This window comes from Eubalaena glacialis, chromosome 3 (genome assembly GCF_028564815.1).
Source record: "Eubalaena glacialis isolate mEubGla1 chromosome 3, mEubGla1.1.hap2.+ XY, whole genome shotgun sequence".
In the NCBI taxonomy this organism is placed as follows: Eukaryota; Metazoa; Chordata; class Mammalia; order Artiodactyla; family Balaenidae; genus Eubalaena; species Eubalaena glacialis.
Window position 1 is genome coordinate 160,120,816 of NC_083718.1, and position 27,809 is coordinate 160,148,624.

The following is a 27,809-nucleotide window of genomic DNA, read 5'->3' on the forward strand; positions in this document are numbered from 1 at the left end:
TCCTAGGCTTCTCGAGACCAGAGGGCTCTGCTGTGCACCCCTGCCCCCATCACACACACACACACACACACACACACACACGCTCACCCTGCCTCTTGGATGTTGCAGTCATTTACATCAACTCACCATCTGCCTTACCAGCCAATATTCTGGCCCTAAACGGGTTAGAGACTCTTAGCTTTGGCCTTGGAATCTTGGGGCCCACAGAACCATGGGATCTTTATAGGTCATCTCGACCAACCTCCCACCCGACACAGACATTTGTAAAAATTGAAGCCGTGTTCGGTGTAGTGATGCTGCGTTCGTGCGGCCCTCTGGGGCTACAGAGGGCTTCTGTGGTGCTTTTCTCACCTGCTGCTCACACCGAGCCCTAAGGCAGGCAGGCAGCCGTGCCCACTCCTACCCTGCAGGTGCGGGGAATGGCCAGAACCTGCCCAGCATGACCAGCTAGTCAGGGATGGAGCTGGTATGCGACAGCAGTCTGCCTTGGCGCCCTCCCTGCCAGGTGGTCCCCGAGCCCGTGCTCTCACCCATCCACACGCAGCACACTCCCTTGTAAGGGAGCCCATTCTAGGCTGAAACTGCCTGTCTCCCTGGAGGCCCCAGGCCAGGCAAAGCAAAAACGGTGTCTTGCCCTAGGGAACTGGAGGGGTGCAAGTGTGCGCTTATTCCCTTCCCCCCACAGCACAACCCAGATCTGTCCTCACGTGTTCACCTGAGTGTCGGGACTGGGAGGGGTCCCGGTGAGTGCCTCCAGCGTAGCCAGCCCACAGCTCTGGGGAGGAGAGAAGAGGACGGGGGCAGGAAAGGAGACTGTAACGAGTCCCTCCTCCACGCCAGGCCTGTTGTGTACATTCATAAGGTCGGGCGGTGATTTCCATTTTATGCACCCGAAAACCGAGGCCCAGGGCAGGTGAAATGACCAATGGGCTCAAGGTCACATAGCTAGGGGATGGTGGAGTCAGAAGCCAAACTCTGTTGTTTACACAACCTCAGGCTGTCTTCCGGACCAGCCACCTGGTCATTTTAAAAGCCTGTACCTTCCCGGGCAGGACAAAATGAGAGTGGACCGTCCTGTCAAGGCCACATTCATGGTCCAGACAGGTGAGGCCAGGAAGTGAGTGTGGCTGCTTTCCGAGGATTGGGGCCTGTCTGGGGGAGCTGGGCCTCCTCCAAATAGGCGGAGGGTGGCCGTGGGGGCCACGCCCAATGCTGGGGAGCAGGTCACCAGAGCGGCCAGGCCTGCTGAGTCATGCTCAGCTGCAGCGGACGTGACGGGGCTTTTCCAAGCTTGTGGGAAATGGCGACCGTGGGCCCATGCTTGAAACAGTTCCAAGCCCTGCTTTCGCTAAGTGCTCTGAGCAGATCTTGCCAAGGTGTGTGCCTTGGAGCTGGCTCCCTTTGGGAATCCTTACAGACGCAAAGTGTGTACAGTCTTAGAGAGAGGTTGAGTTCTCCACTTGATTGCAGGTCAGTAAGTGTCCCCTGACACTTACAGAATCTGACCTCATTGGTCTGGGATGCTGTCTGGGCATCAAATTTTTAAAGCTCCCCTATTGATTCTAATGTGCAGTCAAAAGATGAGAAGCACTGGATTAAGTGATCACAGTCAGGGGTGATCACTTGACTGTGATCACATAGTGAGTTATGCACGGTGACAGAACTAGGACTCTAAGAACAGGATAGAGGTGTTTTCCAGAAACAGAAGAGGGTTGTGGTAAGCAGGGGCCCACAGGTGGGGATAAAATGCCCAGAGGAAAGAAAGTCTGTGTGTCACTAGAGTAAATGGGAGGAGGGAGAAGGAAGGGCGACGAGGTAAGCCAGAAGCTGCCCACAAAGGGCTCTTGTGGTCGGTAGTTTCATCTGCAGAATCTCCAGCCACTGGCAGGGCATGGCACAGCGAGAATGGGCACGTGGGCACCAATGCGTAGGCCGAGCTGGGGAGTGTGGACTTCAGAATGAGGACAGTAGGGCCCCGTCGAAGAGGATAGATAGGATCAGATTTGCATTTTGAGGAAATGATTCAGGCGTCTGGTGCAGTGGGATGGGTCTGAGAATGTGAAACTAGAGACAGGGAAATAGTGAGAAGGCTGCTGTTGTAATAGGGGTAGAAAAACCAACACTGAGTAGGAAGAATGGGCAGGAGCTGGTCATCAGTTCAACCTGAGGATGAGAGAGCAGGGTTTAAAACTGGCTTCTAGGTTTCTGGCTTGGGCGACGTGGGGTCTGGAGGAGGAGCAGGGAGGTGCCGTGGGATATGCAGGAACTGAGGTTTGGTGACACAGCGGACAAGCACTTGGACACGGGGGTCTGTTTCTTTGGAGGGTAGTCAGCGGGAGAAGACCGATAGGTTGGTCACCGGTATCCATAGTGATAGAGAAGGATCTCCCAGAGGGACTGCAGAGTAGTAAAAAGAGAAGTAAGGGTCAAGCCCTGGAGAGCACACCCACTGACAGAAGATCCTGGGAAGGAGGAGGAGAGCTGGCATCTCTACGCCAGGAGACAAGACCCTTCTGAGCCAGAGGAAGAATGGAAGCGCCTGAGGATGAGCGTCCATGGCCATGTCCTTCGTCCCTAGAGCAGTGCCCGTCCATAGGAACAGGCACTCAGATGTGGACGGAGTGAAGCGATGCTATCCGGTGCTCCGGAGGCTGACCTGGGCAGATCAGCTCCATACTGCCGAAGGCAAAAGACCCTCCGGTGACCCTGCCGTGGCAAAGGCTTTCCAAGTGGAGTCCTGTGGGTAGATACCTCCCTGCAGTGGGTTGAACAGGGAGAAGGGAGATGGGGGAGAGCAAAGACAGCCCTTCCAAGGGACTCGGTAGAAAAGGAAGAAAGAAGGGTGGTCGCCAGAGGGGTTGTCTGGCTAAGGTTTTTTTTAATACGAAGACTTCATTTTTTTTTTTTTTTTTTTGAAGACTTCATTTTTAAATGGGTTGTAAGGAATCAGCAGAGGAGGAGAGGGTGAAGATAAGGAGGGGGGGTGGTCCTTCAGGAGGCCGGTGGTGGTGGAGCAGAGGCAAAGGGGTTGCATTTGGCCGGAAGGGACTAAGACTTCCAAGGGTGCAGATGTGGACAAACCCAGAGTGTTCTCTAATTCTTGGGACCTCCCATCTAATCAGAAACAGGCGAAAGGTGAGAATTACAGCGGAAGATGGGTGGGGCAGCGGGCAGCGGGTCCAGGCAGCACAGAGGGCCCAGTGGTAAACATTTATAGGAGCATTTGCGGGCACCTGTCCAAAGGTCACCTGGGCAGCCGGCCTCTGAGGACTGAGGCGAGAGACCTGCGTGGCATTTCCGGGGGCGCGCGCTCAGGCGCTCCGCCTGTTTACTCTTGTACTTTACAGACACTTCTCATAAGCCTGGCCGTAGTTTTTCCAACCGGGAAAAAACGTGATAAACTTAACATGTGAAGAGGGGAGAGGACAACACTAGAGGAAGAGATAAAAGCGGGGCTCAGAGCCGACGGCTGTGCCTCAGGAGGCACCAAAGCCATTGTCCTGGGACGGCCCAGTGATTGTGCCAACATCTTCACTCATCGTGGACTGTGCCAGGCACTGCCCTAGATGGTGGGGAGGGATAGAGCCGGGAACGCAGCAGGCTCACCCTGGCCCTCAGGGAGCTGCCTGACACATGGTCAGGGCTGGGCCCTGTCCCTGCCCTCCAAAGACTCAACCATCCAGAGTGCAAGGGCGGGGTGGGGAGGGGAGACCCCTTGGGAAAAGCCACAGTATTATTAACGGAGGGCTTCTCGGTGCTATGGGAACGAAGAGAAAGGAATGACTAATGCTGGAGGTAGGGCTGATGGGAGAGACAGAAAGGGCTTCGCGAAGGAGTTAGCAGCTGTGCTGGACCTTGGAGGGCAAATCAGTCCCAGAGGGAAGGAGGGGCAGGTATCCCAGGCAATAGGAAAGGCTTGTGCAGAGATGCGGTGGCATGAAGTGTTCCACTGATGGGGAATTGCTAACGGCCCGCACCGACCAGGCCGACCCCCCTTGTCTGTCTAGAGGCACTTCCCTTAGGAAACTGCACTGCGCTGGCCACGTTGGCCTGCTTGCCAATGGAGACTTCGCCCCACTAGAGGTGAGGGTGCCAGTACTGCTGTTAATTACTGGAAGCTTGGTCTCCTCCATAAAACAGGCCCCAAAGGGCTTCCTCTTGGAAGTGGTTAATCATAACATTATCTTAAATGTTTACAAAGCACCTCCTAATAAGTTACCTCCTCACAGCAGCCCCACAAGGTGTGTGGGGCCGGGGTTATCTTCCCCCTCATAAAGGAGGCACCGAGGCTGGGAAAGGTCACCTGGAGAGAGAGGCTGAGTTACAGATGGACGCCAGGCCTGATGGACGTCACGCCTGATGACGACATCCCTGCCAGGCCTCTGGCCTCTCCAGGGGAGGAAGGGAGCCCAGCCACACAGAGAGCAGATAAATGAGCAAGGGCATCCTGACCATCATACTGAGTGGAGAGAACTACCTCTCCCCTCCCCAAATGGCTGAGCTGCCAACAGCGGTGACTAAAGGCCATTGAGGAACCATGAGTTCCTGGCCAAGGGACAGTGTCAGGCATGTCTGAGGGATCCTCAGAAACCAGACCGCTTGGGCTGGAAGGGGCCTGACAGTCCGCTGGCTCAACGTTCCTTGTTTGCCAAAGGAAGAACTTGGTCTAGAGAGCAGGCGAGGTCTGCCCAGGACGACCTGCTTGGTGAGTGAAAGTACTGGAGGCAAGACTGGCTTCCCAGCCCAGGCTCCAGGCAGCCTCTCCTTATCTCTGCCTAGATCCAAAGAGCTCTGGGCCCCCTCTCCCCTTTGCCCATCTCCGCTTATACGGACTCTCACAGCTTACAGCTCACTTGTCACGCGCCAGGCATTGTTCCAAATGCATTAGAAACAATAATTCAATTGTTCCATATAATATATCCCCATTAGGGAGACACTATAATCCCTGTTTTATAAGAAACTAGGGCACAGAGATGTTAAGCAATTAAACCAAGGACACACAGCTAGTGGCAGAGCTGGGATTTAAATCCAGGGAGTCTGGCTCCAGTCTGCGTCCTTGACCACCACAGAAGAAATGGCAGTTACACTTACAGGCACCAAAACACCCTTTTACATGCCAACAACTGCTACCCTGCTGCTCTCTCCTCTTACTTCAAGCTGAGTCACGCACAGACATCTCAGTTTCCCACACACAGTTGCACAGCCTCTTACACCACAACACCCTGCCACAGCTCTGTCATCTCTTAAGCCTCTCCGGTTCATGGCCTGTTTATCAATTAGTGACAATGCTTTCTGCCTCCAGCCCTGTGCTGGGACCCAGATGAACCAGACTGTCCCCCTGTTGGAGTTTAGTCTAGAGGGAGCACACAGTGCCTCATAGTTAGCTGTCCGGGGCAGTGATGGAAACACAGACAGGCTGGTGTAAGCAGACAAGGGGGAGGGAGAGGGTACCTGGCCCATAGAGGAGGGTTTTTTTCAACACCATAGACATTTGTGGCCAGATAGTTCTTTGGCATTACGGAGGCTGTCCCATGCATTGTAGGATGTTTAGCAGCATCCCTAGCCTCTACCCCTGCCAGTGTAATGACCAAAAATGTCTCCAGACATTGGGGGGGAGCAAATTGCCCCCGTTTGGGAACCACTGCAGTAATGAAGAGGAGGTTATGAAGGCTCGCCAGAGGAGGGATGGCTCTGGAAAGTGACCAACAGCTCCCCAGGCAGGTGGCGAAGCAGCAGCAAAGCGAAGGTGCAGAGGTGTGGGGTGCCCAGGCAGCGTGGGGGCGTCGCCATGTGGGGTGGGAAGAGACACTTCATCCTGAGGGTGGTGGGGAGACAAGAAAAGCTGTGAGCAGGGGAAATGAAGATCCTTCTGTTTGCAGGGGAGACCCCAGAGGCCAGGGACCAGTGAGGAGGTCAGAGCAAAGGCTTGGAGAGAAGCCATATCAGGGTTCTTCCAGAAAAGCAGCCAAAGCAGCCAGAGTGGTCCAATCATCTGCTCTGGGGTTGGGGCCCAGCTTCTAGCTCCATCTGGCTGCCTGGGCCTCTTCACCAGGCCCCAGGGAGAGGCCCTGAGGAACCCAGAAGTTATCTGTCCAGCCCCACCTGTAGCATCTGTCTCCGAACTCCCAGCTGACCCTGGGGCGTGGCTGAGTTGCTGTGGAGATATACCATCTGGGCTGAGGGGCGGGGGCAGCCCCAGCTGTGGGGGAGGGGTAGGTAGGGAACAGGAAATAGGGGTCAAAGCCAGGCTGAGGGGCTGAACTGGACAAGCTGGCCCTTACTTCCTCCCGACTGGACCTCAAAGCTTGGGCGGCTGTTTAACCCCTTCATCCCCACAGTATATCTAAGAGAGAGAAGAAAGGGTTGAGAGAGAGCTGATTCCCTCTCAGGATGATCTAGAACAGGGGGCCCCAACGCCTGGGCCAGGGACCGGTACTGGGCCGCACAGCAGGAGGTGAGCGGCGGGTGGGCGGGCGACGTTTCATCAGCCGCTCCCCACCGCTCGCGTTACCGCCTGAACCACGCCCACCGCCACGCCCGGTCCGTGGAAAAACCGTCTTCCACGAAACCGACCCCTGGTGCCAAAAAGGTTGGGGACAGCTGATCTAGGAGACCAGGCCTCTCCAGGGAAGATGTGGAGAGCAGCGAGAAATTTCAAAACATATACCCCTTCTCTTGGCAGTGGTCTGGAATTCTAGAACACGGGTTGGCAGGGGGACCAAAACTAGCTAGCAGCCTGTTTTTGTATGGCCTATGAGCCAAGAATGGCTTTTACGTGTTTAGAAGGGTGGGTGGGGGGAGGGAAGGGAACAAAAATAAGCAACAGAGGCCATATGTCGTCAGCAAACTCTAATATTTTCTATCTAGCCTTTTACATAAATTGTTTATATCAATCCCTGATCCAAACTTTGACTTGTATGCTCCCTGCTGACAGGGGACTCACTACCTGTAACATGGGTAATCTCATCCTCTGAAGCCTAGAAAGCTCTTCTTTCCCCTGAGCTGAAGTCTGTGCCCTGGGGCTCTGCAGACCTGCTGGGTCCCTCGGCCTGGGACAGCCAGCACGGTCTGAAGATAGATCTTTACTCCCCAAGGCAAGCCTCTAGTTCCTTCAGGTTCTTTCTTGTACTATAAATTCCTAGGTTAATGCTTTGTCTTGCAGTAATTTAAAAATGGAAAACTCTGGGCTTCCCTGGTGGCGCAGTGGTTGAGAGTCTGCCTGCCAATGCAGGGGACACGGGTTCGCGCCCTGGTCTGGGAAGATCCCACATGCCGTGGAGCAACTGGGCCCGTGAGCCACAATTACTGAGCCTGCGCGTCTGCAGCCTATGCTCCGCAATAGGAGAGGCCGCGACAGTGAGGGGCCCGCACACTGCGATGAAGAGTGGCCCCCGCTTGCCACAACTAGAAGAAAGCCCTCACACAGAAACGAAGACCCAACATGGCCATAAATAAATAAATTTAAAAAAAAAAAGAAGAAATCAAGGCACAGTTATATGTTTTAAAAAAAAAAAAAAAAAAAAAAGGAAAACTCTGTCCTTAATGTTCCTCTCAAGGAGATGGCTTCTCTTCTTGAGAGAACAGTGACACAAGGAACAGCTTACTCCATGTGCCAGGCAGTGGGCTCCGCCTCACACCCAGAGCCTCACTACAGACGCTGCCCTGACACAGAGGAAGTCAGAACTTCCGCTCTAGACAGGCAGACGTGTGGTCCTTCAGCCACAGTTACCCAGGCAGGGAAGGGAGGGGGGATGACAGACATGACACAAGCCTCTCCCCACCCTCACCCCCAGGAGAACTGCTGGGATGAGGAATAGCTTTTTACTGGAAACCATTCAGTCCAAGGGATGGCAGCTGCCCAGGGCCATCCTGCTTCTCCATGCTGGCCCCTACAGTGTCGCCAAGTGAGCCTCTGCCCTCTAGGTTCAATGAGGGGATGCTTGGACAGAAAGCTCTAATAGCCCCTCAACTTCCAACAGCCTGATGCCATGGCTGACCAGGACCTGCCCCAGCATGCATGCACTCACACCGACCCTTGGCAGGGAGAGGGGTTGGGAATGGGCTGAGAAGGGAGCAGAGACAAACGGAGGGCTGAGCCTGGTCCACTTGATGTCCAGGGCTCGACTGCCAAGTCAGGGAATAATGGTGGGAACGGGAATCTGGCTTCGGTGGATGGGAGGAGTCCGGAGCAGAAGCCAGGTGAGACCTCGGGCAGGTGCGGCGTGAATAGAGAGGAGGACCGATTAGGAGGTAGAATTTTATGGACAGGACCTGGTGAGTGACTGCATGTGGGGCAGTGGCAGGATCAAGTGTAGCTCCCAGGCTTGTAACCAGAATGTGAGGAAAGAGCATTCAGAAGAAGCATGTGTGAGGCCTCGCCTCAAACATGAGCCGGGGCTGAGGAGGCTGCCAGGAAGCTCACTGTGGAGACTGGGCCTGTGAGATCCTGTTAAGGGAGCAGAGCAGTAAGGAGGCTCTTCTTCCATGACGGGCACCCAGCCGCTGCTGGATGATGCTCAAGGCGGCGGCTGGGCGGAAGAGATGACCCCAGAACTTCTCCCCACGCAGGGTTCTCCTGTTCTCCAGGGACCCACCGCCTTTCCTGGGCCAAGGGCCAGCTTCACCCCCCACATAAGGCATGGACCCGAGGGGAGAGGACAGAGCCCACACACCGCCTGCAGGAAAGGAAAACCACGCTTAGCTTCTTCCCACAAATCTCAAGCACCAGATCGAGAGGCAGGAACCCAGTGGGCAACCTCGGCTTGGCCAGGAAGTGCTGCTGGGGGGTGAAGAGGATGAGCCTGGGGCCAAGGTGGAGGGTGCTGGCCGCTCACCATCCCTCAACCCCATAAAGTGTTCTAAGCAGCAAGGGGCTCAGGAGCCATAAAGGAGCTAGCTGTGGCCAGGGTTTGGCCCCTCTGACTTGTTACCACATGCAGGAGACTTAACTGGGGAGGCTCTGGTAACACCTCACTTACACATGGTTCCTCAACATCTCCAGCCAGATCCCAAGGAGAGGGTTAAAGACCTCAGCCTCACACCCTTAAACCCATTTAGGTAGTAAGCACTTACTACCTAAATACTACACGTATTGGCTCTGCATACAATTCAGACAAGTTCCATTAGCCGACTTGGCATATTTTAAAACGAGATGTGGAGAGTTCTGTGAGACAAGCATCTGAAACACAAGGGGCAGGGGGTGAGCCTGAGAACTACAGCATGCAAAAATTAAGTGTCATCTGGGGCAAACACCTCTCCTTGCCCCTGCAGAGAGCCCCAAGGACATCAGTGCCCCGGAGCCCTGCTTGTAGGTCTGGTTGCTCAGGGCGGCAGAATGTGAGGGAGAGGAGGGAGCAAGATTCCCAGCCAGATGATGGGCCCTCCAAGGGGTGAGGGCCATTTATCTGGGCAGTTCCCTTATCCAGGACAGCTTGCTCTCTGCAGAGCCTGATAAGTGGAGCATTACTGTTCCCAGCCGGTCCTCCTCTGGGGTTGGTTTTGTCCCGTGAAGAACACAAGCACTTTGTGTTTGTTTTGTTGAAATCTGCCTTCTCTGCCCCTGGCAGAAGCAAGGGCGGCTAGGAGGGAAGCCTAAGGCCCTTTCATTGCCTCCTCCGTCCACTTGCTAGGCACCCCTGCAGCAGCTCTGGGACAGGCCCTGGGGTGAATCCACTGGGGTCCCTGCCCTCAGGGAGGACAGACTCTTGGGACCCTCTGAGCTGGATCTCAAAAGGTTTCAGCGTGGTAAGGCAGGTGGGCCCTCCAGGAGGAGTAACCGTGGAAATGGGTGGAAAGGGTGCATAGGGCAAAGGTAGAGATGCTGGGAGGTGGGGAGGTGGGACTGATATCTGGCAGGAGCCTTGACTTTGAATTATGGGACGCAGGCTTTGTTAGCCTTTGTCAGTGGCCTGCACTGCCCTTGGGTCAGTACCGGAACGTGGTGGGGTCCCTCAGCTCAGTGGTGGTACCAAGCACCGTGTGAGCACTGCCAAGGGTATTTCATTAACTCTCCGCAACACTATGAAGTGGATATTGCTAATGTCATTCGAGATGAAATCATTTGTCCTCGGTCACACTGGAGATGAGTGGTAGAGCTGGGTCTGAACTTGGTTGCGTCCAGGTTCCTCACCCCTGAGCTGTCCAGCTTCCCTGGGACAGACAAGTAGATAACTCAGTGGGCATTCCTGGGACTGTGGGCCTTGGTTCCCCCTTTGGCAGTTGTGGCTACCCACAGCCTCCTCTTCTGCTAGACCCCTGGAGCTTGGAAGGGTTTTACGGAGGGCCAAGAGCAGTGCCATTGGAGATCGTACTGTATGAGAGGCTGCATATTGCCCGGTTCACACAAACTTGCAGTGGGGAGGGGTGCCAGATGGGTTGGGCTCGCGTGGAGTTGAGTTCGAGCTGCAAGTGGGGAGGGGAAGAGGGGCACGCAGGTTTGTGACTGGCTGAAGTCGAGAATATTCAGATTACGTGAGCGTGAGTACGTGTGTGTGATGGCATGTGTACACAGGAAGCTGTTTCTGGGTACGTTGGGCCTGTGGCTACGCATGTGGCTGGGTGGGTCTGGCTTGTCCCGAGGCACTGGGCATGTATCTGCATCGCCTGAGAGGAGGGGTTGAGTGTGAGCAGGCAGAACCGGTGCTGCCCGCCTGCCACATTCCTGGGCCTGAGCCAGCCAGGCCCTCCCTTTGGTGGGGGCAGGGCTAGCGGGAGGCCTGTTCTAGGACAGGTGTCTCCAGTTCCTGGAACTGCTTCCTTGTCTGTAGCTTTCCCTGTACCGCCCAACTGGGCACCTGGGAGAGGGGACGAGGCCATGGGTCCTTCTCTGGGGAACTCCCAGGCCAGCCAGGAGGGGCTGGGCCTGGGGGATAGAAAGTGGCAGCGTGGGTCTACAAGCATTTGTGTGCAAGTTGCTCACACCAGGCCTGAGTGCAAAGTGAGCCTGCCCTTCCCTTCCTCGCAGTGCCTCTGTCCAGCTGTATTTCCTCCCCCAGCAAGGGGGATTGGGGAGGGGCATGCGGGAAGAAGCACTCTCTCTCTGAGCCTCTCTCTGCTATGCCTGAACTTCCACCACTGTTCACTTGCCATCATGCCCAGAAAGTCCTGTTGAGCGCCTGAAACTACAGGGCACTGGAAACCACCCCTGGGGGAGGTATGAGAGCCGGCACCACTCTCCCTCAGTGGTGTGGGTGGCTGAGGCCCACAAAAGGGGTGGCACCCGGCGTAAGAAAGCAGCGAGTTTGGGGCTGGGCCTGGTGCTGGGCCCCTGGGCCCCCTCTAGCATCCCGTGATAAAATGGTCCTCTTTGAGGCGGGGAGTGCAAGGGAGAAGGATGACTGGGTCCTGGCCTTGCCCACCAGGCTGCTTCTCCTCCTGCAGGTGATTGAGGAGTTCTACAACCAGACGTGGATCTACCGCTATGGGGAGCGCATCTTGCCCGCCACACTGACCACGCTCTGGTCCCTCTCTGTGGCCATCTTCTCCGTGGGGGGCATGATTGGCTCCTTCTCTGTGGGCCTTTTCGTTAACCGTTTTGGCCGGTGAGCAGAAGGGGTCCTGGCCCTGCCCAGGGAGTGGGAGGTGGGGGGCCTTCCCTGGCTGTCCTAGGGCCTACCTATGACCCAGCCCCTGGGGCCTCCAGTGGGGTCCAGGGACCTGCCTGACCTGTGACCTCCTCCCCGTCCTGCCCCCCAGGCGAAATTCAATGCTGATGATGAACCTGCTGACCTTTGTGTCCGCTGTGCTCATGGGCTTCTCAAAACTGGGCAAGTCCTTTGAGATGCTGATCCTGGGTCGCTTCGTCATTGGTGTGTACTGCGGCCTGACCACTGGCTTTGTGCCCATGTACGTGGGGGAGGTGTCCCCCACGGACCTTCGTGGGGCCCTGGGTACCCTGCACCAGCTGGGCATCGTCATCGGCATCCTCATCGCCCAGGTAAGCCCCCACCCATGGCTCCAGTGCTTCAGGTGTGTGTCCAGATTCAACTCCTCACCTGGCCTTCCACAGCCCTGCAAAGGACAGCCTCGTAGACACATCCTAGGCGCAGGTCCCGAGAACAACACCGCTCGCCATTCTCCCGGGGCCCCCCGGTGGGAGAGCAAGTCCAGATGCCTTGAACCTTCTCATCCCAGCCCACTCAGCCTTGCGTCCTTTCTTCTCACCGTGGGGATCCAACCACAGGGCAGCCCACTGGTTCCTCAACATGCCGACTCTCTCACACCTCCACGCCTTGATGCCTGTATATATATATATGCACTCCCCTCTCTCGAGGCTCTCCCTGCCCCATCCCTAAACCGTCCTGTGGCAAAGTAGCAGCCCCCATCCCCCTGCCAGACACGTCTGTAGCCCTGCCATCTTATCCCCCACTAATGCCGTGAGGTAGGTCTTACTTCCCCCTTGTCATAGATGAGGAAACGGAGATTCAGAGAAGTTAAGCCTCACGTTAGTGGCAGAACTAGACTGAGAACTAGAGCCCTCTCTCTAAAGCAGCAGCTGCCACAAAGCAGGCGAAGAAGGCCCCTGGGTGGATTGGGGCCGCGAGTGGGCCCAGGGCAAGGTGCTCACTGCCGCTGCTCTGGCCCTGCCTCCCCCAGGTGTTTGGCCTGGACTCCATCATGGGCAACCAGGAGCTGTGGCCCCTGCTGCTGAGCGTCATCTTCATCCCAGCCCTGCTGCAGTGCATCCTGCTGCCCTTCTGCCCTGAGAGCCCCCGCTTCCTGCTCATCAACCGCAACGAGGAGAACCGGGCCAAGAGCGGTACGGCGGGCCCTGCCCCTCCCCGCCCCCGGCCCCGGCCTCCTCCCTGCTCTGAGCCACCCCCGCCTTCCCTCCGGCCCCCCCAGTGCTGAAGAAGCTGCGCGGGACCTCGGATGTGACCCGCGACCTGCAGGAGATGAAGGAGGAGAGCCGGCAGATGATGCGGGAAAAGAAGGTCACCATCCTGGAGCTGTTCCGCTCGGCCGCCTACCGTCAGCCCATCCTCATTGCCGTGGTGCTGCAGCTGTCCCAGCAGCTGTCTGGCATCAATGCTGTGAGTGCCCTCACCCACCCTTTCCTGTGGCCCTAGCCAAACCCTGCGGTCAAGTGTGTGCTGTGGACAGGTCCCACACTTAAAACAACAGATGAGCCCCTGCCAGAGGAGCAGCTCTCCTTTAGAACCAAAACCCATGAGGGCACTGGTGCAGTGTCCCCTTCATTCTTTACTGACCGTGTGTCCTGCCCCCACTGGGACAGAGGCCGGGGAAGAGCCACTGCACCTGGCCGAGCCCCGCGACTTCTGTGTCCCGTAGGTTTTCTATTACTCCACAAGCATCTTCGAGAAGGCGGGGGTGCAGCAGCCTGTGTATGCCACCATTGGCTCCGGCATCGTCAACACAGCCTTCACTGTCGTGTCGGTGAGTCTTGCATCGTTGCTCACAGCCAGTCGGCAGCTGGGGTCCAGCTTGGGGCCTCAGGGCCTCATGACCAAACAGCAGCCTTTACTGCAAGCCAGGCACGCATCACGGGCTCCCTAAGTGCTCTCTCATTTCATCTTCGACAACTTGTCAAGTTCATTACTCTATCAAACAGCTGATGACACTGACGCTCAGAGAAGAGCAATGGCTGGCCCAAGGCCACAGCCAGAATGCTCAGCTGTCTGGCTCTTGGGGGCCAGCTCTCATTCCCTCAGATCCTATGTAGTCCCCGAGCTGAGCCCCAGGGAGGAGGCATCCATCTCTGCAGTGCCACGTGGCTTTCCCAGCACTGGGGGCCACCCTCCTGGAGGAAGGGGTGTGTTCAGAGGGGCACCAGGCGGGCTGCACTGACATCCTCTCTGCCCACAGCTGTTTGTGGTGGAACGAGCTGGCCGGCGGACCCTGCACCTCATAGGCCTGGCTGGTATGGCAGGCTGTGCGGTGCTCATGACCATCGCGCTGGCGCTGCTGGTGAGTTGCCTCACTCTGGGGGCGAGGCAGCAGGTGGGGGGAGCTCATGTGGGCATCAGACCCCAAAGTGCCTGTCTCAGCCCCAGGCTGGCGAGCAGCACTGGAGGCCAGGTGGGGTGGGGGGGGCTGCCCTCACCCTGGTTCTGCACCCCTCACAATCCCGGGCTTGGGCCTGACCTTCTGCCTCTTTAGGCTGGCTCCTTCCATCCCACTCCCGTCCTGTCTTCAGCCGGCTCCTCGCTGCTTGGTGCTTTCTCACCACCGCACCTCCAGCCCCAGACTTCAAGTTCCCTCTCTCCAGGAGCTACTTTGCCCGATACTAAAGTTTTCAAAGTCTTCCTCTGCATCTTCATTTCATCTTCGGAACAGCCCTAGAAAGTAATGCCCTCCTCACCACAGAGGCGTGGAAACAAGCCTCATCTCACTCAGTCCTCACGACGCACAGGTGTAGTTCAGTCAATATTCCCATTTCTCAGGTGAGGAAACCTCCCCCAGTGAGGTTAGTAATGTAGCAGATAAAGGACGAAGCCAGGAATCAACCTCAAGTCTGCTGGCCCCAAGCCCGTGACTGTAATCTCTGTGATAATCCTGTCCCAGGCACTTCACACACAACACTTGATTGTCCAACATCTGGGCAAGGAAAGCACCAGTACACTCATTTTACAGCTGAACCAAGGCTTAGAGAGCGCGGTGATGGCCGAGAGGCCTGGCAATACGTAGGCAATGAGCAGCGGATCTGGGATCTGGAACAAAGCCCATGTAACTTTTCTACTGCAGCCTCCTCGAGAATGATTATACGTAAAACCACATGCCTGCTCTGTGCCAGTCCTGAGTAGGGCACCTTACAAGCCTTCTAACACCCACCCCCAGGAATGTTCTTCCACATCCTCCTACTGTAAGCAGACTGCTCCGCACCCAAAGCCAGGGGACCTCAGGGACCTCTTCTTAGCACCTTCCACATGCAACTACATGACCATTCTGGGAGGGCAGACCATGCAGGACTTAAACTGTTTTGTTCAGATGAGGAATCCGAGACCCGGCACAGGGTACCTAAGTCACACGGCAAATCCAGGATCAACCCTGGCCTCCTGCTTTCCAGCCTAGAGCTCTTAGGCCTGCCCTAGGCTGCCTTTGCAGTTTGTTTCTTCTGAGGATCCAGCACAACCCAATCTAACTTTCCTCCCCTCTCTCGTCCTCAACAGGAGCAGCTGCCCTGGATGTCCTACCTGAGCATCGTGGCCATCTTTGGGTTCGTGGCCTTCTTCGAAGTGGGCCCTGGCCCCATCCCATGGTTCATTGTGGCTGAACTCTTCAGCCAGGGCCCTCGCCCAGCTGCCATTGCTGTCGCTGGCTTTTCCAACTGGACCTCAAATTTCATTGTGGGCATGTGCTTCCAGTATGTGGAGGTGAGAACTCCCAGAGTCCCCACACTCAGCGTTTCTCTCCTGCATGCAGGACCCCATAGTACTGTGCAAAATGCTGTCCCTGCCGTTCTTACGGGAATCATGCTGGGGAGGAAACAGGCTCAGAAGCCCAAGTCACACGGGGTTCTTTCCTTATCTTTGAATTTTCTGTTCTGCTCTGCCGTGGGAACCTGCTCCTATCACATGCCAGGTGCCGCAGAGTCTAATATTAACATCCCAGTGCTCCTGGGTTGTAGGTGGGTGTTCCCTTTTTCAGATCAAAGGCCCAGAGGTAAAGTGACTTATCCAAGGTCCTACGGCCCGATGTAGGGTCAGGTCTCCAACCGAGTGTTTCTGTGTATCTTTCAGCAACTGTGTGGTCCCTATGTCTTCATCATCTTCACCGTGCTCCTGGTTCTGTTCTTCATCTTCACCTACTTCAAAGTTCCCGAGACGAAAGGCAGGACCTTCGATGAGATTGCTTCCGGCTTCCGGCAGGGGGGAGCGAGCCAAAGTGACAAGACACCCGAGGAGCTGTTCCACCCCCTGGGAGCTGATTCACAAGTGTGAGGTGCCCCACACCACCAGCCCGGTCTGCTCCCAGCAGCCCAAGGATCTCTCGGAGCACAGGCAGCTGGAGGAGACTTTCAAACTGACAAGATCTCAGCAGAGCTGGGCCTGGGGCTCCTTCCTTCAGCCAGTAGTGATGTCCAGAAGAATATTCAGGACTTTTAACGGCTCCAGGATTTTAACAAAAGACTGTTGCTCAGATCTATTCAGACAAGCAACAGGTTTTATAATTTTTTTATTACTGATTTTGTTATTATTTTTTTATCAGCCAGAGTCTCCTTTATCCACATCCCTGGCTTCACCCTGAGTGGCTCAGTGCCTGAGGGTGGGGACCAAGCCCTGCCTAGACACTTGCCTTCTTTGCCAAGCTAATCTGTAGGGCCGGACCTATGACCCAAGGACACACTAATCGAACTACGAACCATGAGTCTTCTACCCCAAGAGGTGGCTCTGGCCACTCCTTCTGTGGGCCTGGGTCTCCCCACCTAGGGATCAGGCTCCAGGATCAGGCTCCATTAGGATTCGCCCATTCCTGTCTCTTCCTACCCAACCACTCAAATTAATCTTCCCTTGCCTGAGACCAGTTGGGAGCACTGGAGTACAGGGAGGAGAGGGGAAGGGCCAGACTGGGCTGCCAGGTGCTAGTCTCCTTTGCACTGAGGGCCAGACGATCACCAAGAGAGGAGGGCCATGGGAAACTGAGAACTCACTATTCAAGAAGACGTGAACACTCCTGCCCTGCTGTGTATAGTTGGAAGATATTTATATATATTTTTTGGTTGTCAATATTAAATACAGACACTAAGTTATAGTATATTTGGACAAACCAACTTGTAAATACACCACCTTACTCCCTCTGTAACTTACCTAAGCAGATATAAATGGCTGGTTTTTAGAAACATGGTTCTGAAATGCATATGGGTTGAGGGTAGGCAGATTTGGATGGGAATGGGAAAGAAGCAACTATTAGAGCGGCTTCAGACTTTTTGATGCCAAGATTCAGTCACTTCCAAGCACCTTTGATCAACACCCTCTACTGCTTAAAAATCTGTTGTTTGATCTCTATTACCTAGAGAAAAATCTAAAAATCTTGGTATTCGAGGCATTCCCATTTTCCTTCACGTATGATAGCTGGTATTCAAAAAAATGATAGCTATGTGCTGACCTTGATGCTCAGGCCTTGATATGCATTATCTTGAATGTGAGGTAGGTACTATCTCTGTACATTTGACAGGCTCAAAGAGGTTAATGTGCCTGAAGTCTCACAGCAAATATGCTAAAACCCCTGCTTTTAACAATTATACTGCAGGAATTCCCTGGCGGTCCAGTGGTTAGGACTCGGCGCTTTCACTGTGGTGGCCCAGGTTCAGTCCCTGGTCAGGGAACTAAGATCCCGCAAGCCGTATGGCCAAAAAAAAAAAAAAAAAATTATACTGCACACCCCCCACTCTATATCCGACTCCTCCCCCCAAACCTCCAGCCCCTCCAAAGCAAAATGAACCATGTTCACTGCATGGGCAGAGTGAGCTGTCAAGCTGCCTTCTCCCATCTATTTAATTCAGAATGCCCCCTCTGATCCAGCTTATAGGCTACTGCACACTCTCTAAAGACTTCTAACCCCCTTCTCCCAATCCCTGAATTTCAAGAGCACTTCATTTGTTCCTTTCCTGTGGCACTGTATTTTTATCACGTCTTTTATGACCACCTTTATCACAAGTTCCTATTTCCCCCACTAGTCTCAATTTCATGGAAAGAAGTCAATTTGGTTCATCTGGATCTTCAGTACTAAATACAGTGCTTGGCACAGAGCAGGCACTCAGAAAACAGTTGAAATAAAAGCACCAAGGATATTTGTCCCTAGAGGCTCAGCTGACAAAATCGGGGGGGTGGGGGTGGATATGCCTGTCGAAGCCTTCATAACTGCACACAGGTTAAACTATAAAATCTGCTTGCCATGAAGCGAGGTTGTACGGAGAGGATGAGAAGGGAAAACGGGTACATTGGCTGCGCCTGTGTGTATTATCATTAGGTACAGAGAATCTGAGGAGTTAGCCATCCCCATCTCACAAATCAGGAGTGAGGCTCGGAGAACAGTTGTGCCTCGCCTGAGCCTGGGGGCAGGGTGGTTAACCGATGAAGGGCTGGGACCAGGTGCGAAGGAGGAGGCCTTATCACATGGCCCCAGCAGGCTTCTGTTGAAAGGAGTTAGCTCTTTAAGCTTCGCAGGGGCCCCGGGAGGGGTAATGCAAAGAGGAGTCAGGGGCCCAAGATGCCAGGTGTGCACTCAGGGCTCTTAAAACCCTATGGTGGCACTCTGGCTGCTGTTCCCACCGGAGGGAAGGAAACGGACTAGGGGTGGGGTTGGGGCGGAAGGGGCACGCTAGAGGCCAGAGCTTAAGGATGCAAAGCAGATGGCGCCCGAGGCCCCAAAGCGGGGCGGAGACCGGAAGCATCCCGGCCCCACCCCAGCCCTGGGCTCCACACCCTGCTCTGAAAATGCCCGAGAACCCACTCCCGGGTTCCCGCCCCTCACAGGGCTTGCACCAACGTGCCGGGGGCCACCATTTCCCAAACTGCTAGGTGCACGCAGGCGCCGGAAGACCCGGCCCACCCCAGCCTGGGCCCACAATGCTCCGGGAAGCACAGCTTCCGGTCCCTTGACGCCTTTTCTCTAGGGACTGCAGTCCATCGCGGGTGTAGAAGATTTGGGGCCGCGGCGATCTTCCATCTCCCCCAGACCGTAACAGCGGTACTCCAGGGCCCCCTCAACAGTCGCGCACCCACCTGGTTAGCCTCCTTTGCTGACTGGCGGGAGGGGCGGGGCCACGCGGTGTCTCCACCAATCAGAACCGCAGTGTTGGGCTGGTGAGGGGCGGGCCCCAGGCTCCCACCAATCACAGCCTGTCTGCCCTGGGCGGCGGTCCAGGAGCCTCTGAGGCACACTAAGCATGTCTGTTTTCTGGGAAGTGCGTTTGTTTGCTCCAGGAGCTGGCGACCGTGGCTGGGTTAGCGCTTTCATCCTGGGGAATGTAGGTCACCTGGGACACCTTATCGCGCATTAGGTGACGTCTACGGTTTGTGACGAAAAGGGGTAAATAGGTAACGGGGCTGCTCCCAGACTCCCTTCTTTTCCAGTGCTTAGCTCACTGACAGTTCTGTGAGATCCTTTGCATATCTTGGGCTCAAAAGTCTCCTCTCCCTGGAAACCTGCATCAGGTTCCCCCTCTGGACCCCACACTGTCCTGTATTTCCTCCATCAAAGCCCTCTCCACACTGTGCAGTTGACTGTTATTCCACCAGAGTGGGGAGGCAACTGCTAAGTCATTCCTTTGTCGCCAGTTCCCACCACAGACTGATAGGATTGTTGAGTGAATTTAGACCTAAAGAAGTTCCAGGATCTGAGCTCTTCCACTGCAGTTTTAGGGAGAAAATCCAACAATTCAGCAAGTGTTCTTAATAATGGGGAGAGAATATTCATTCTCTTCTGTGAAAACTACATTTTAATGCCCTCTTTCTCATTCTATGATTTTTATTTCTTAAGTCTCCTACAGATCTGACCCCTTCTGTCCACTGCAATCGCTGACCCTAGTTCAGACCACTCATCATCTCTCTGGGGATCACTGCAGCACCTCCTCAGTGTTCTCTCTGCTTCCTGTCTCTTTCCCCTCATTCTCCACACTGCAATCTTGGTGATCTTTCTAAAAGGCAAGTCTAGTCATGTTTCTCTTCTACTTAAACATGGGTTTCCTGGGTCCCCATTTCCCTCAGGATAATGTCCAGCTTTCTTAGCCTGGAAATTCAAGGCCATTTGCAATCAGTCTCTAGCTCTCAGATGCAGCCTCCCCTCTCACTCCTGCTCCCCACCCCACCGCAACCATCCTCCAGGCATTGATCACCCTGTCCTCTGACCTCCACATACTCCTTCCCCTGTGGGTCTTTGGGGTTCCCTCCACACAGGCTGTTCTCCCAACTACTCTTGTGTTCCACCAGGTGACCATACCCCATCACAGCCCAAGGAGTTGGCTGAGGAAGCTCCTACTTGGGGGCTGGCTCACCTGTTTCTTGGGACATTGCTGCCAACTAGTGGCTGTTGTGTGAATGTTTGGGTCAGGGCTGGTTTTAACCTCAACCTTTCATGGGTTCAGAGAGAATTGACTGCTCTGGCGATAACCCTTCACTGGGACTATTACAATAAATCCATTTGGTAATCCCATCCCCAGCACCCCAGAATGACTTCCTAAAGCAGTGTCTGAGCACATTACTCTACAGCTTAATGCTCCCCACTGTCTCATGGTAAAGTCCAAATTCCATAACCAAGCAGTCAAGATCTTTCACATTTGGGTCCTTGGAGACCTTATCTCCCAAAATGCTCCTTTAACACCCTAAGATCCAGCTAAGCTGATGTACTCAGCGGTCCCTGGACAGCTCCTCACCTAACTATCTAATCTTAAAACTTTTTGTTCCATCTCCTTCTTTCTCCAGGTCTGCCTTTGGTCTCTCCATAAGGCTGTTTGATCTCAAAAAAGACCAAATTAACAGTCACTTTCTCTATGAAGCATTTGTTCATTCCTTCAACTGTTACTTAACGGAACACACACTCTTTGCCAAACTTTCTCCTCAGCTGTGTGGTGTCTTGAAAAGAACATGGTTTCTAGAGTCAGAGAGAGTTGATTTCAGATCGAGGCTCTGCTACTTAGCTGAATAACCATGGGTAAGTCACTTCACCTTTCTGATCTTCAATTTCCTCATCTGTTGTGATATTAAGATGAAATAAGATAATGTGTGTGTGATGCAGGTGTCAGTTAGAGTTACTCCATATTCCCCCTTCCACCCCCTTCATAAAGTCTGGTACTCACCCCCCAGGTTTCTGTGAATTCCCAGGGATCTCTTCCCTTCTCAAGGTCATCTCTGGCTCTGATGGTCGGCATCTCCTAAACTGCCTGGTGCAGGGTTCCCAGTGCAAGCTCTTTCCTGTCATGGAACCCATATCTTTTCATTAGTTTCACTTCATTCATTTATTGAGCACCTGCTGGGCGCCAGGCATTGTTCTAGGGCTGGGGATACAGCAGCAAACAAAACAAAGATTTGCCTTCATGGAGCTTACATTCTGGTGGGGAAAACCCAGCAATCAACAATCAACAAATGTATAATAAAGTATCAGATGGTGATTTGTGTTATGGGGAAGAAAAGGCAAACCAAAGAATAGAAGATGATGGATGTGAGGGTGGGGTGGGTGGCTTGATTTTAGATGAGATAATTTGAAGGTCTCCCTGAGGGAGTGATATTTGAACAAATGTGAATGAAGTAAGGGAGCAAATCGTACACATAATCTGGGGGAAAGGCTTTTCTAAGCCAAGAGAACAGCAAGTCCAAAGGTACAAAGGCAGGACCATGTCTGGTGTGTTGAAGGACAAGTAAGGAGGCCAGGATGGCTGGACCAGGGCGACAGGGAGATGAGAGCAGAGAGGTGGCAGGATGCTAGATCATGTAGGGCCTCATATATCACATGAGGACTTTGGGTTTTGTTTTGGGTTTTTTTTTTTAATGTAAGAAGAAACTTCCCAGTTTTGATATTTTGTTTGTGTTCATTATAATATGCAGTTCTGCTCAGCAGGTTAGTTATCATAGAGTTAGTGAGCAAATCCACCCTCCTATGACATACTTTACAACTTGGAGGGGACCTATATTGCAAAACATATAGTTTTCTATAATGAAAATATAGTTGTAAGGTGAAAACCACCCATGGAAGATAATTATGAAAACTAACCTCTGACTCTTACAGAAATTTCATTGCCTTTCCCAGTAACGAGTCTTGGAAATTTCTACTGCTCTGCAAGATAGAAATAAGTATAAAGAATAAGTACCAAGTTTTACGGAGGTGCACTTGTGGCGGGAATCGGAAGGAGCAGGAGACAGCAAGGATAGGCCCACGAAAACGAAGAAATGGAGCAGCCTGTGCAAAAAGGAAAGGAAAACCGCCCTTTGGGAGGGGGCGAAGGCCACCAGCCAGCAGGAAGTAATAGATGGGGACAGGCTCGCCAACTTGCCCCTAATTTCTGATGGGCCATACCCAATAGGCAGGTCAAAGATGGGATGGGTGGAGATGGAGATTATATGGAAATGTTCATGAAGAGATGAGCGAAATCAGGAGAAAACTTAGGGAGCTGCAGTTGAGGAATTGTCTACATATCCTTAGGGGGGAGCTCTCTAATCACCATGACCATCATGATGAATTTTGCCTTATGCATTGACTCCTGCCATTTCCCATGAGATTAATACTGTGATTCCCACTGTTGTTCTCTTTTTTCTTGCATCTTCCTGATACGCCTTTTCTGATCCATTTGCTGTGAACCTTACGTAATTTCCACGTCAGGTGGGTTCTGTGTTACCAGCTTCTAATTGGAGATTGCCTTGGCACCCAGTCTAAGTTTCTGTCAACAGTAGAGTTTCACCCATTTGCATGGAAAATGTGAAGTTAATAAAGCAATTAAAAAGCAAAAAAAAAACCCCCAAAAAACAAGAATAAGTATAAATTTAACCTAAACTTTATAAAAACTGGGAAGTAGATATTCTCTGTCCTCCCTCCTTTCTTTCTAAGCAGAGGGTACAAAATCTATTGGTGTTTTGAACTTTCAAAAGCACTTGTGTCAACAGGCTTCACTCAGAGTTTCTCAGAAAGTACCATTGATACTCGTGCCCTAGGGTTTAAAATCTAATTTTAAACGAGGAAACTCCAAGTACTCAGGGCCTATAATTTATTTCCTTAAACACTACTGCAGACTGTGGTGTAATTATGGCGTGTCTTAGTTCCCCCACCTCCACCCCAGCCTGTTGACCCCCCACCTTGACAACTGGTTCCCAGTGGTAAACCCTCAAAGAAGCTGAGGGTAGAGGTTAGAAGTGTGGGCTCTGGGGTCATATTGCCCAGGCAAGAATCCCCATCACTTTTTGTTTGTTTGTTTTAAAATGAATTTATTAAAGATTAGTCTTAGGAAGTCAACAGTGTTTGGTTTGTCATTAAAAAGAAAGTTCTGTTTCTTAATGATGTATAATAAATGTAATGTAAGAGGGTACAGAGTTATAAGCTTCTTTCTACTGGAATTCTCTGATAGTATGGCACAGTGTAGTCATTTCTGCAATGCTAGAATAAATTTTTTAAAAAGTCTCCTATGCTTCTCTTCGAAAAGAGATGAACAATAACAGGATGGCATTAAAAAGCCAATTTTTTTCTATTCATTTTGTAGTATTGGAGCCAGTATTTTTACCATCACAGCCTACACTTTTTAAATTTATTTATTTGGCTGCGCCGGGTCTTAGTTGCAGCACATGGGATCTTCATTGCCACGTGCAGGATCTTCGTTGCAGCATGCAGGATCCTTAGTTGCAGCCTGCGGGATCTATTTTGGTTGCCGCGTGTGGAAACTTTAGTTGCCGCGTGTGGAAACTTTAGTTGCGGCGTGAGGAAACTTTAGTTGCGGCATGCGCAACTCTTAGTTGCGGCATGTGGGATCTAGTTCCCTGACCAGGGATCAAACCCGGACCCCCTGCATTGGGAGCACAGAGTCTTAGCCACTTGTCCACCAGAGAGGTCCCACTCACAGGCTACAATTTTCACTTTATCAAGTTCTGTCACCTCTCTGAATTCAACATCATTCAATACAAAAGTCCACACATTATTGCAGAATCTGTACGTATTTAGAGAGCCCTTCAATCCTGCAGATGTTTCAGACGTTTGAAATCTCAGTAACTCTTTAGGGAAGGTAGCCAAACATACATAGGCCTGGAATTGACTCTGTTCCTGACCTTCTGTACCAACATCGAATATATAGCCTTATCAAACTGAAGTAAAACTTGAAGGGCAAGTTGGGGGGTAATCTGTTGAGATTGTATGAGCTCATCGAGGCTCTCCTGAAGACTGTTTCCCAAAGTGGTATTTCTGTACAACTGATGTGCCATGGCTTAGGAGGGAGAAATTCTTTTTCTTATTCAGGCTTACACTGATGTCCTGTGGAAGAGGCGCTTCCTGCCTCGGAGAGAGCCAAGAGAAGCTGCACGGCCAGGAGCCCAGCAGGACCACCCTCCCCCCACCTCTCCCATCACATTCTATTGTCTTTTTACAGAGGTGGGAGTGGAGGCTGACAGAGGACACAGTTAATAACACCTACCCCACAGAACTGTGAGGAGTAGGCAAGACCAAGTTGGTATACTCTTAATGTGGTGCTTGATTATAGAAATGGTAAAAATTAGGAGCTATTTTTATTTTCTGATAACGTTATTTCTCCATCCCTGTCATATTCTTTGAGCTGTGCTTACTATTGGCCAAGATTATAGCTAGCTAATCTTCCTAACTAAATGCCTACTAGGAAAAAGCCAGGGTGAGTGAGGCTTCTCCCCTATCTCTGCTTGGAGGCTACATATATTTATGGCCACAGTGATCCCTGGTAGCCAAGTTTCTATCTTTAATACCAGTAATGGCTAGTATTTAGATAGCGAGTGCTATTTGTCAAGCACTGTCCTAAATCTGTGACATGTATGAATACATTGGATCCTTACAAACACCCTAGGAGGTGGACACTATTATTATTATACCCATTGTATAGATGAGGCAACTGCACTTGGGCCACCAACACAAACCACACTCTGTAAGTGGCCTCTTATTTCCATTCACACCTATGGGTGGACATGGCCTCTTTTGCAATCAAACCAAGAGAGAAAAACAGTCTTATCTCCCGTTACTCTGCCTGATAAAAAGGCAGTTATTATTTCCACTTATTGCTGAACAAATCAAGACACAGAGAAGTCAAGCAGTTCTTTTCTTGTCACATCATCATCCCCAGGGGCAATGCTATATGCTGTCTGCCAAGCACAACTGCTTAATTAAGCACATGAAGTGCAATGGGTAAAGACATGATTTTGAAATAGAAAGCATAGCATTTTAATCTAAGTAATGCTGCATATTGACTCTGACCTCTCTTAGACTCAGTTTCTTTATCTATGAAATGATGATAATAAGTGAATCTACATCACAGGTTTGTGAGTATTGAATGAGGAAAGACTTATAGTACCTGGCTCATAGCAAGTGCTCATTCAATGGTTACTATAATCATTTTGTTTGTTTATTTGTTTTTAATTCTTTTTTTTTTTAATTTTTTAAATTTAATTTAATTAAATTAATTAATTTATTTATTTTTGGCTTTGTTGGGTCTTCGTTTCTGTGCGAGGGCTCTCTCTAGTTGCGGCAAGTGGGGGCCACTCTTCATCGCGGTGCGCGGGCCTCTCACCATCGCGGCCTCTCTTGTTGCGGAGCACAGGCTCCAGACGCGCAGGCTCAGTAGTTGTGGCTCACGGGCCTAGTTGCTCCGCGGCATGTGGGAATCTTCCCAGCCCAGAGCTCGAACCCGTGTCCCCTGCATTGGCAGGCAGATTCTCAACCACTGTGCCACCAGGGAAGCCCTGTTTTTAATTCTTTTTTTAATTGAAGTATAACTGATTTACAATGTTGTGTTATTTTTATTATTATTGTATTATTATACAGCCAACCTATGCTGGCTCTCTTAAAAAGCAATTAGAACAAAAGCAACTTGGTCAAAATCTGTACATTTGTTTGTTCTTTTATTTTGGGGCAATAGGTGCTGGAGCTTGGGCAAGCTTTAGCCTTTCATTTTATACTTTCAAAAATCATGTCTAGGGCTTCCCTGGTGGCGCAGTGGTTGAGAATCTGCCTGCCAATGCAGGGGACACAGGTTCGAGCCCTGGTCTGGGAAGATCCCACATGCCGCGGAGCAACTGGGCCCGTGAGCCACAACTACTGAGCCTGCGCGTCTGGAGCCTGTGCTCTGCAACAAGAGAGGCCGCGATAGTGAGAGGCCCGCACACCGCGATGAAGAGTGGCCCCCACTCGCCGCAACTAGAGAAAGCCCTCGCACAGAAACGAAGACCCAACACAGCTGAAAATAAATTAATTAATTTAAAAAAAGAAAAAAATCATGTCTAACTCTTTGAGACATATTTTCAGAGGCAGGCCCTATTAGGGGTATTTTATATCAGGACATTTATGGAAAAAGGTATATTGTTCTCTGAGTAAACTGAAATAACTCCTCAACCAAGTTGACTTCCTCCACACTCTTCTCATTTCATCCTTCACACTCAGGTCTGGGATTACGGCTCCTCCCTGCTGGATGGCCTTGATGACTGCACACTGCAGAAAGAATACCTAGCCTGCCATTTAAAACTCTGTACTCTCTGGCCTGCTTTTTCTTACACCCTTACCTCTGCTAATACCCCTAGTAATCTGTAACCTTTTTTGGTTTAAAGTCTATTTCGTCTTTTTGCTCTCTTTTGCTTACTATTTCCATGGAATATCTTTTTCCATCCTTTCACTTTCAATCTACTGTATTTGTGTCCTTGGATCTAAAGTGAGTCTTTTCAGAGGAATGGATAAAGAAGATGTGGTACATATGTACAACGGAATATTACTCAGCCATTAAAAAGAATGAAATAATGCCATTTGCAACAACATGGATGGACCTAGAGATTGTCATACTGAGTGAAGTAAGTCAAACAGAGAAAGAGAAATATTGTATGACATCCCTTATATGCAGAATCTAAAAAGAAATGATACAAATGAACTTACTTACAAAATAGAAACAGACTCACAGACATAGAAAACAAACTTATGGTTACCAAAGGGGAAAGGGGGGGGAGGGATAGTTAGGGAGTTTGGGATCAACATGTACACACTGCTATATTTAAAATGGATAACCAACAAGGACCTTACTGTATAGCACAGGGAACTCTGCTCAATGTTATGTGGCAGCCTGGATGGGAGGGGAGTTTGGGGGAGAATGGATACATGTATATGTATACTCCAATATAAAATAAAAAGTTTAAAAAAATAAAAAATAAATAAAGTGAGTCTTTTGTAGACAGCATATCGTTGGATTATGTGTTTTCTATCCATTCTGCCAGTCTCTGTCTTTTGATTAGAGAACTTAATCCATTTACATTTAAAGTAATTCCTGATAAGGAAGGACTTACTTCTGTCATTTTGCTACTTGTTTTCTATATGCCCCATAGCTTTTTGTCCCTCATTTCCTGTGTTACTGTCTTCTTTTGTGTTTAGTTGATTTATTTGTAGCAAAACATTTGCATTCCTTTCTCATTTTCTTTTGTTTATATTCTATAGTTCTTTTCTTTGTGATTATCATGGGAACTACATTTAACATCCTTAACTTATATAACATTCTAATTTTAATTTATAACAACTTAACTTCAATAAGATACAAAAACTCTGCTCCTTTACATCTCCATCCCCACCCCTTTTGATGGTTGATGCCACAGAATTACATCTTTATACACTGTGTGCCCCAAAATATAAACTAATAATTCTTTTAAATTCATTAGTCTCTTAAATTATGTCAAAAACGAAATTTGGAGTTTCAAACCAAAGTTACAGGAATACTAGCTTTTAGACTAATTGGATTTTTTTCTTTAAATGTATTAGTCTCTTAAATCATGTTGAAAGCAAAATATGCAGTTACAAACCATTGTTACAATAATACTAGCTTTTGTAATTGCCCATGTATTTACTTCTGTTGAGATTTCTATTTCTCTATATGGCTCCAAGTTACTGTTTAATGTCCTTGCATTTCACATTGCAGGACTCCCTTGAGCATCTCTTGCAGATCAAGTATAGAGATTGATTTCTTCAGCTTTTGTTTATTGGGGAATGTCTTAATTTCTCCCTCACTTTTGAAGGCCAGTTTTGCCAGATATAGGATTCTGGTTCACAGTTTTTTCCCTTGAACACTTCAAATATGTTGGCCCACTGCCTTCTAGCCTCCAAAGTTTCTCATGAGAAATCTGCCAAAAATCTTATTGAGGCTCACTTTTGTGTGATGATTTGCTTCT

The 27,809-nt window shown here is 51.1% G+C and overlaps 2 protein-coding genes and 1 pseudogene across 3 annotated transcripts in view; 2 read left to right on the plus strand and 1 right to left on the minus strand.

The window, feature by feature from the left end:
- SLC2A1 (solute carrier family 2 member 1) overlaps window positions 1-16,798 on the plus strand; it is a 28,671-nt gene extending 11,873 nt beyond the window's left edge. Inside the window, exons 3-10 of one of the 2 annotated variants that reach the window (XM_061184373.1) lie at window positions 11,380-11,540; window positions 11,695-11,935; window positions 12,595-12,757; window positions 12,844-13,031; window positions 13,291-13,395; window positions 13,825-13,926; window positions 15,129-15,332; window positions 15,699-16,798. In XM_061184373.1, the coding sequence (XP_061040356.1) occupies window positions 11,380-11,540; window positions 11,695-11,935; window positions 12,595-12,757; window positions 12,844-13,031; window positions 13,291-13,395; window positions 13,825-13,926; window positions 15,129-15,332; window positions 15,699-15,899 (1,365 nt within the window). In that variant the 3' untranslated portion in view covers window positions 15,900-16,798. The other variant, XM_061184374.1, reaches the window with a different exon arrangement.
- A 4,987-nt stretch (window positions 16,799-21,785) lies between these two features.
- LOC133088666 (protein BEX3-like) lies at window positions 21,786-22,217 on the plus strand (annotated as a pseudogene).
- Window positions 22,218-23,132: 915 nt separating this feature from the next.
- Window positions 23,133-23,910, minus strand: LOC133088667 (transcription initiation factor IIA subunit 2-like). Its single transcript, XM_061186690.1, has 3 exons — window positions 23,670-23,910; window positions 23,499-23,604; window positions 23,133-23,173 (listed from the first exon to the last, which is right to left on the minus strand). Exons 1-3 carry the CDS (start codon window positions 23,853-23,855, stop codon window positions 23,133-23,135), a joined length of 333 nt encoding a protein of 110 aa, XP_061042673.1. The 5' UTR covers window positions 23,856-23,910.
- Between the last annotated feature and the right edge of the window lie 3,899 nt (window positions 23,911-27,809).

Coding starts and splice junctions, on each gene's coding strand:
- LOC133088667 (XM_061186690.1), bottom strand. CDS start 23,855: ATGGCACATCAGTTGTACAGAAATACCACTTTGGGAAACAGTCTTCAG. Junction 23,605..23,669: donor TCAATTCCAGGCCTATGTAT/GTTTGGCTACCT, acceptor GCAGGATTGAAG/GGCTCTCTAAATACGTACAG. Junction 23,174..23,498: donor TAAAGTGAAAATTGTAGCCT/GTGAGTGGGACC, acceptor TAAAAAGTGTAG/GCTGTGATGGTAAAAATACT.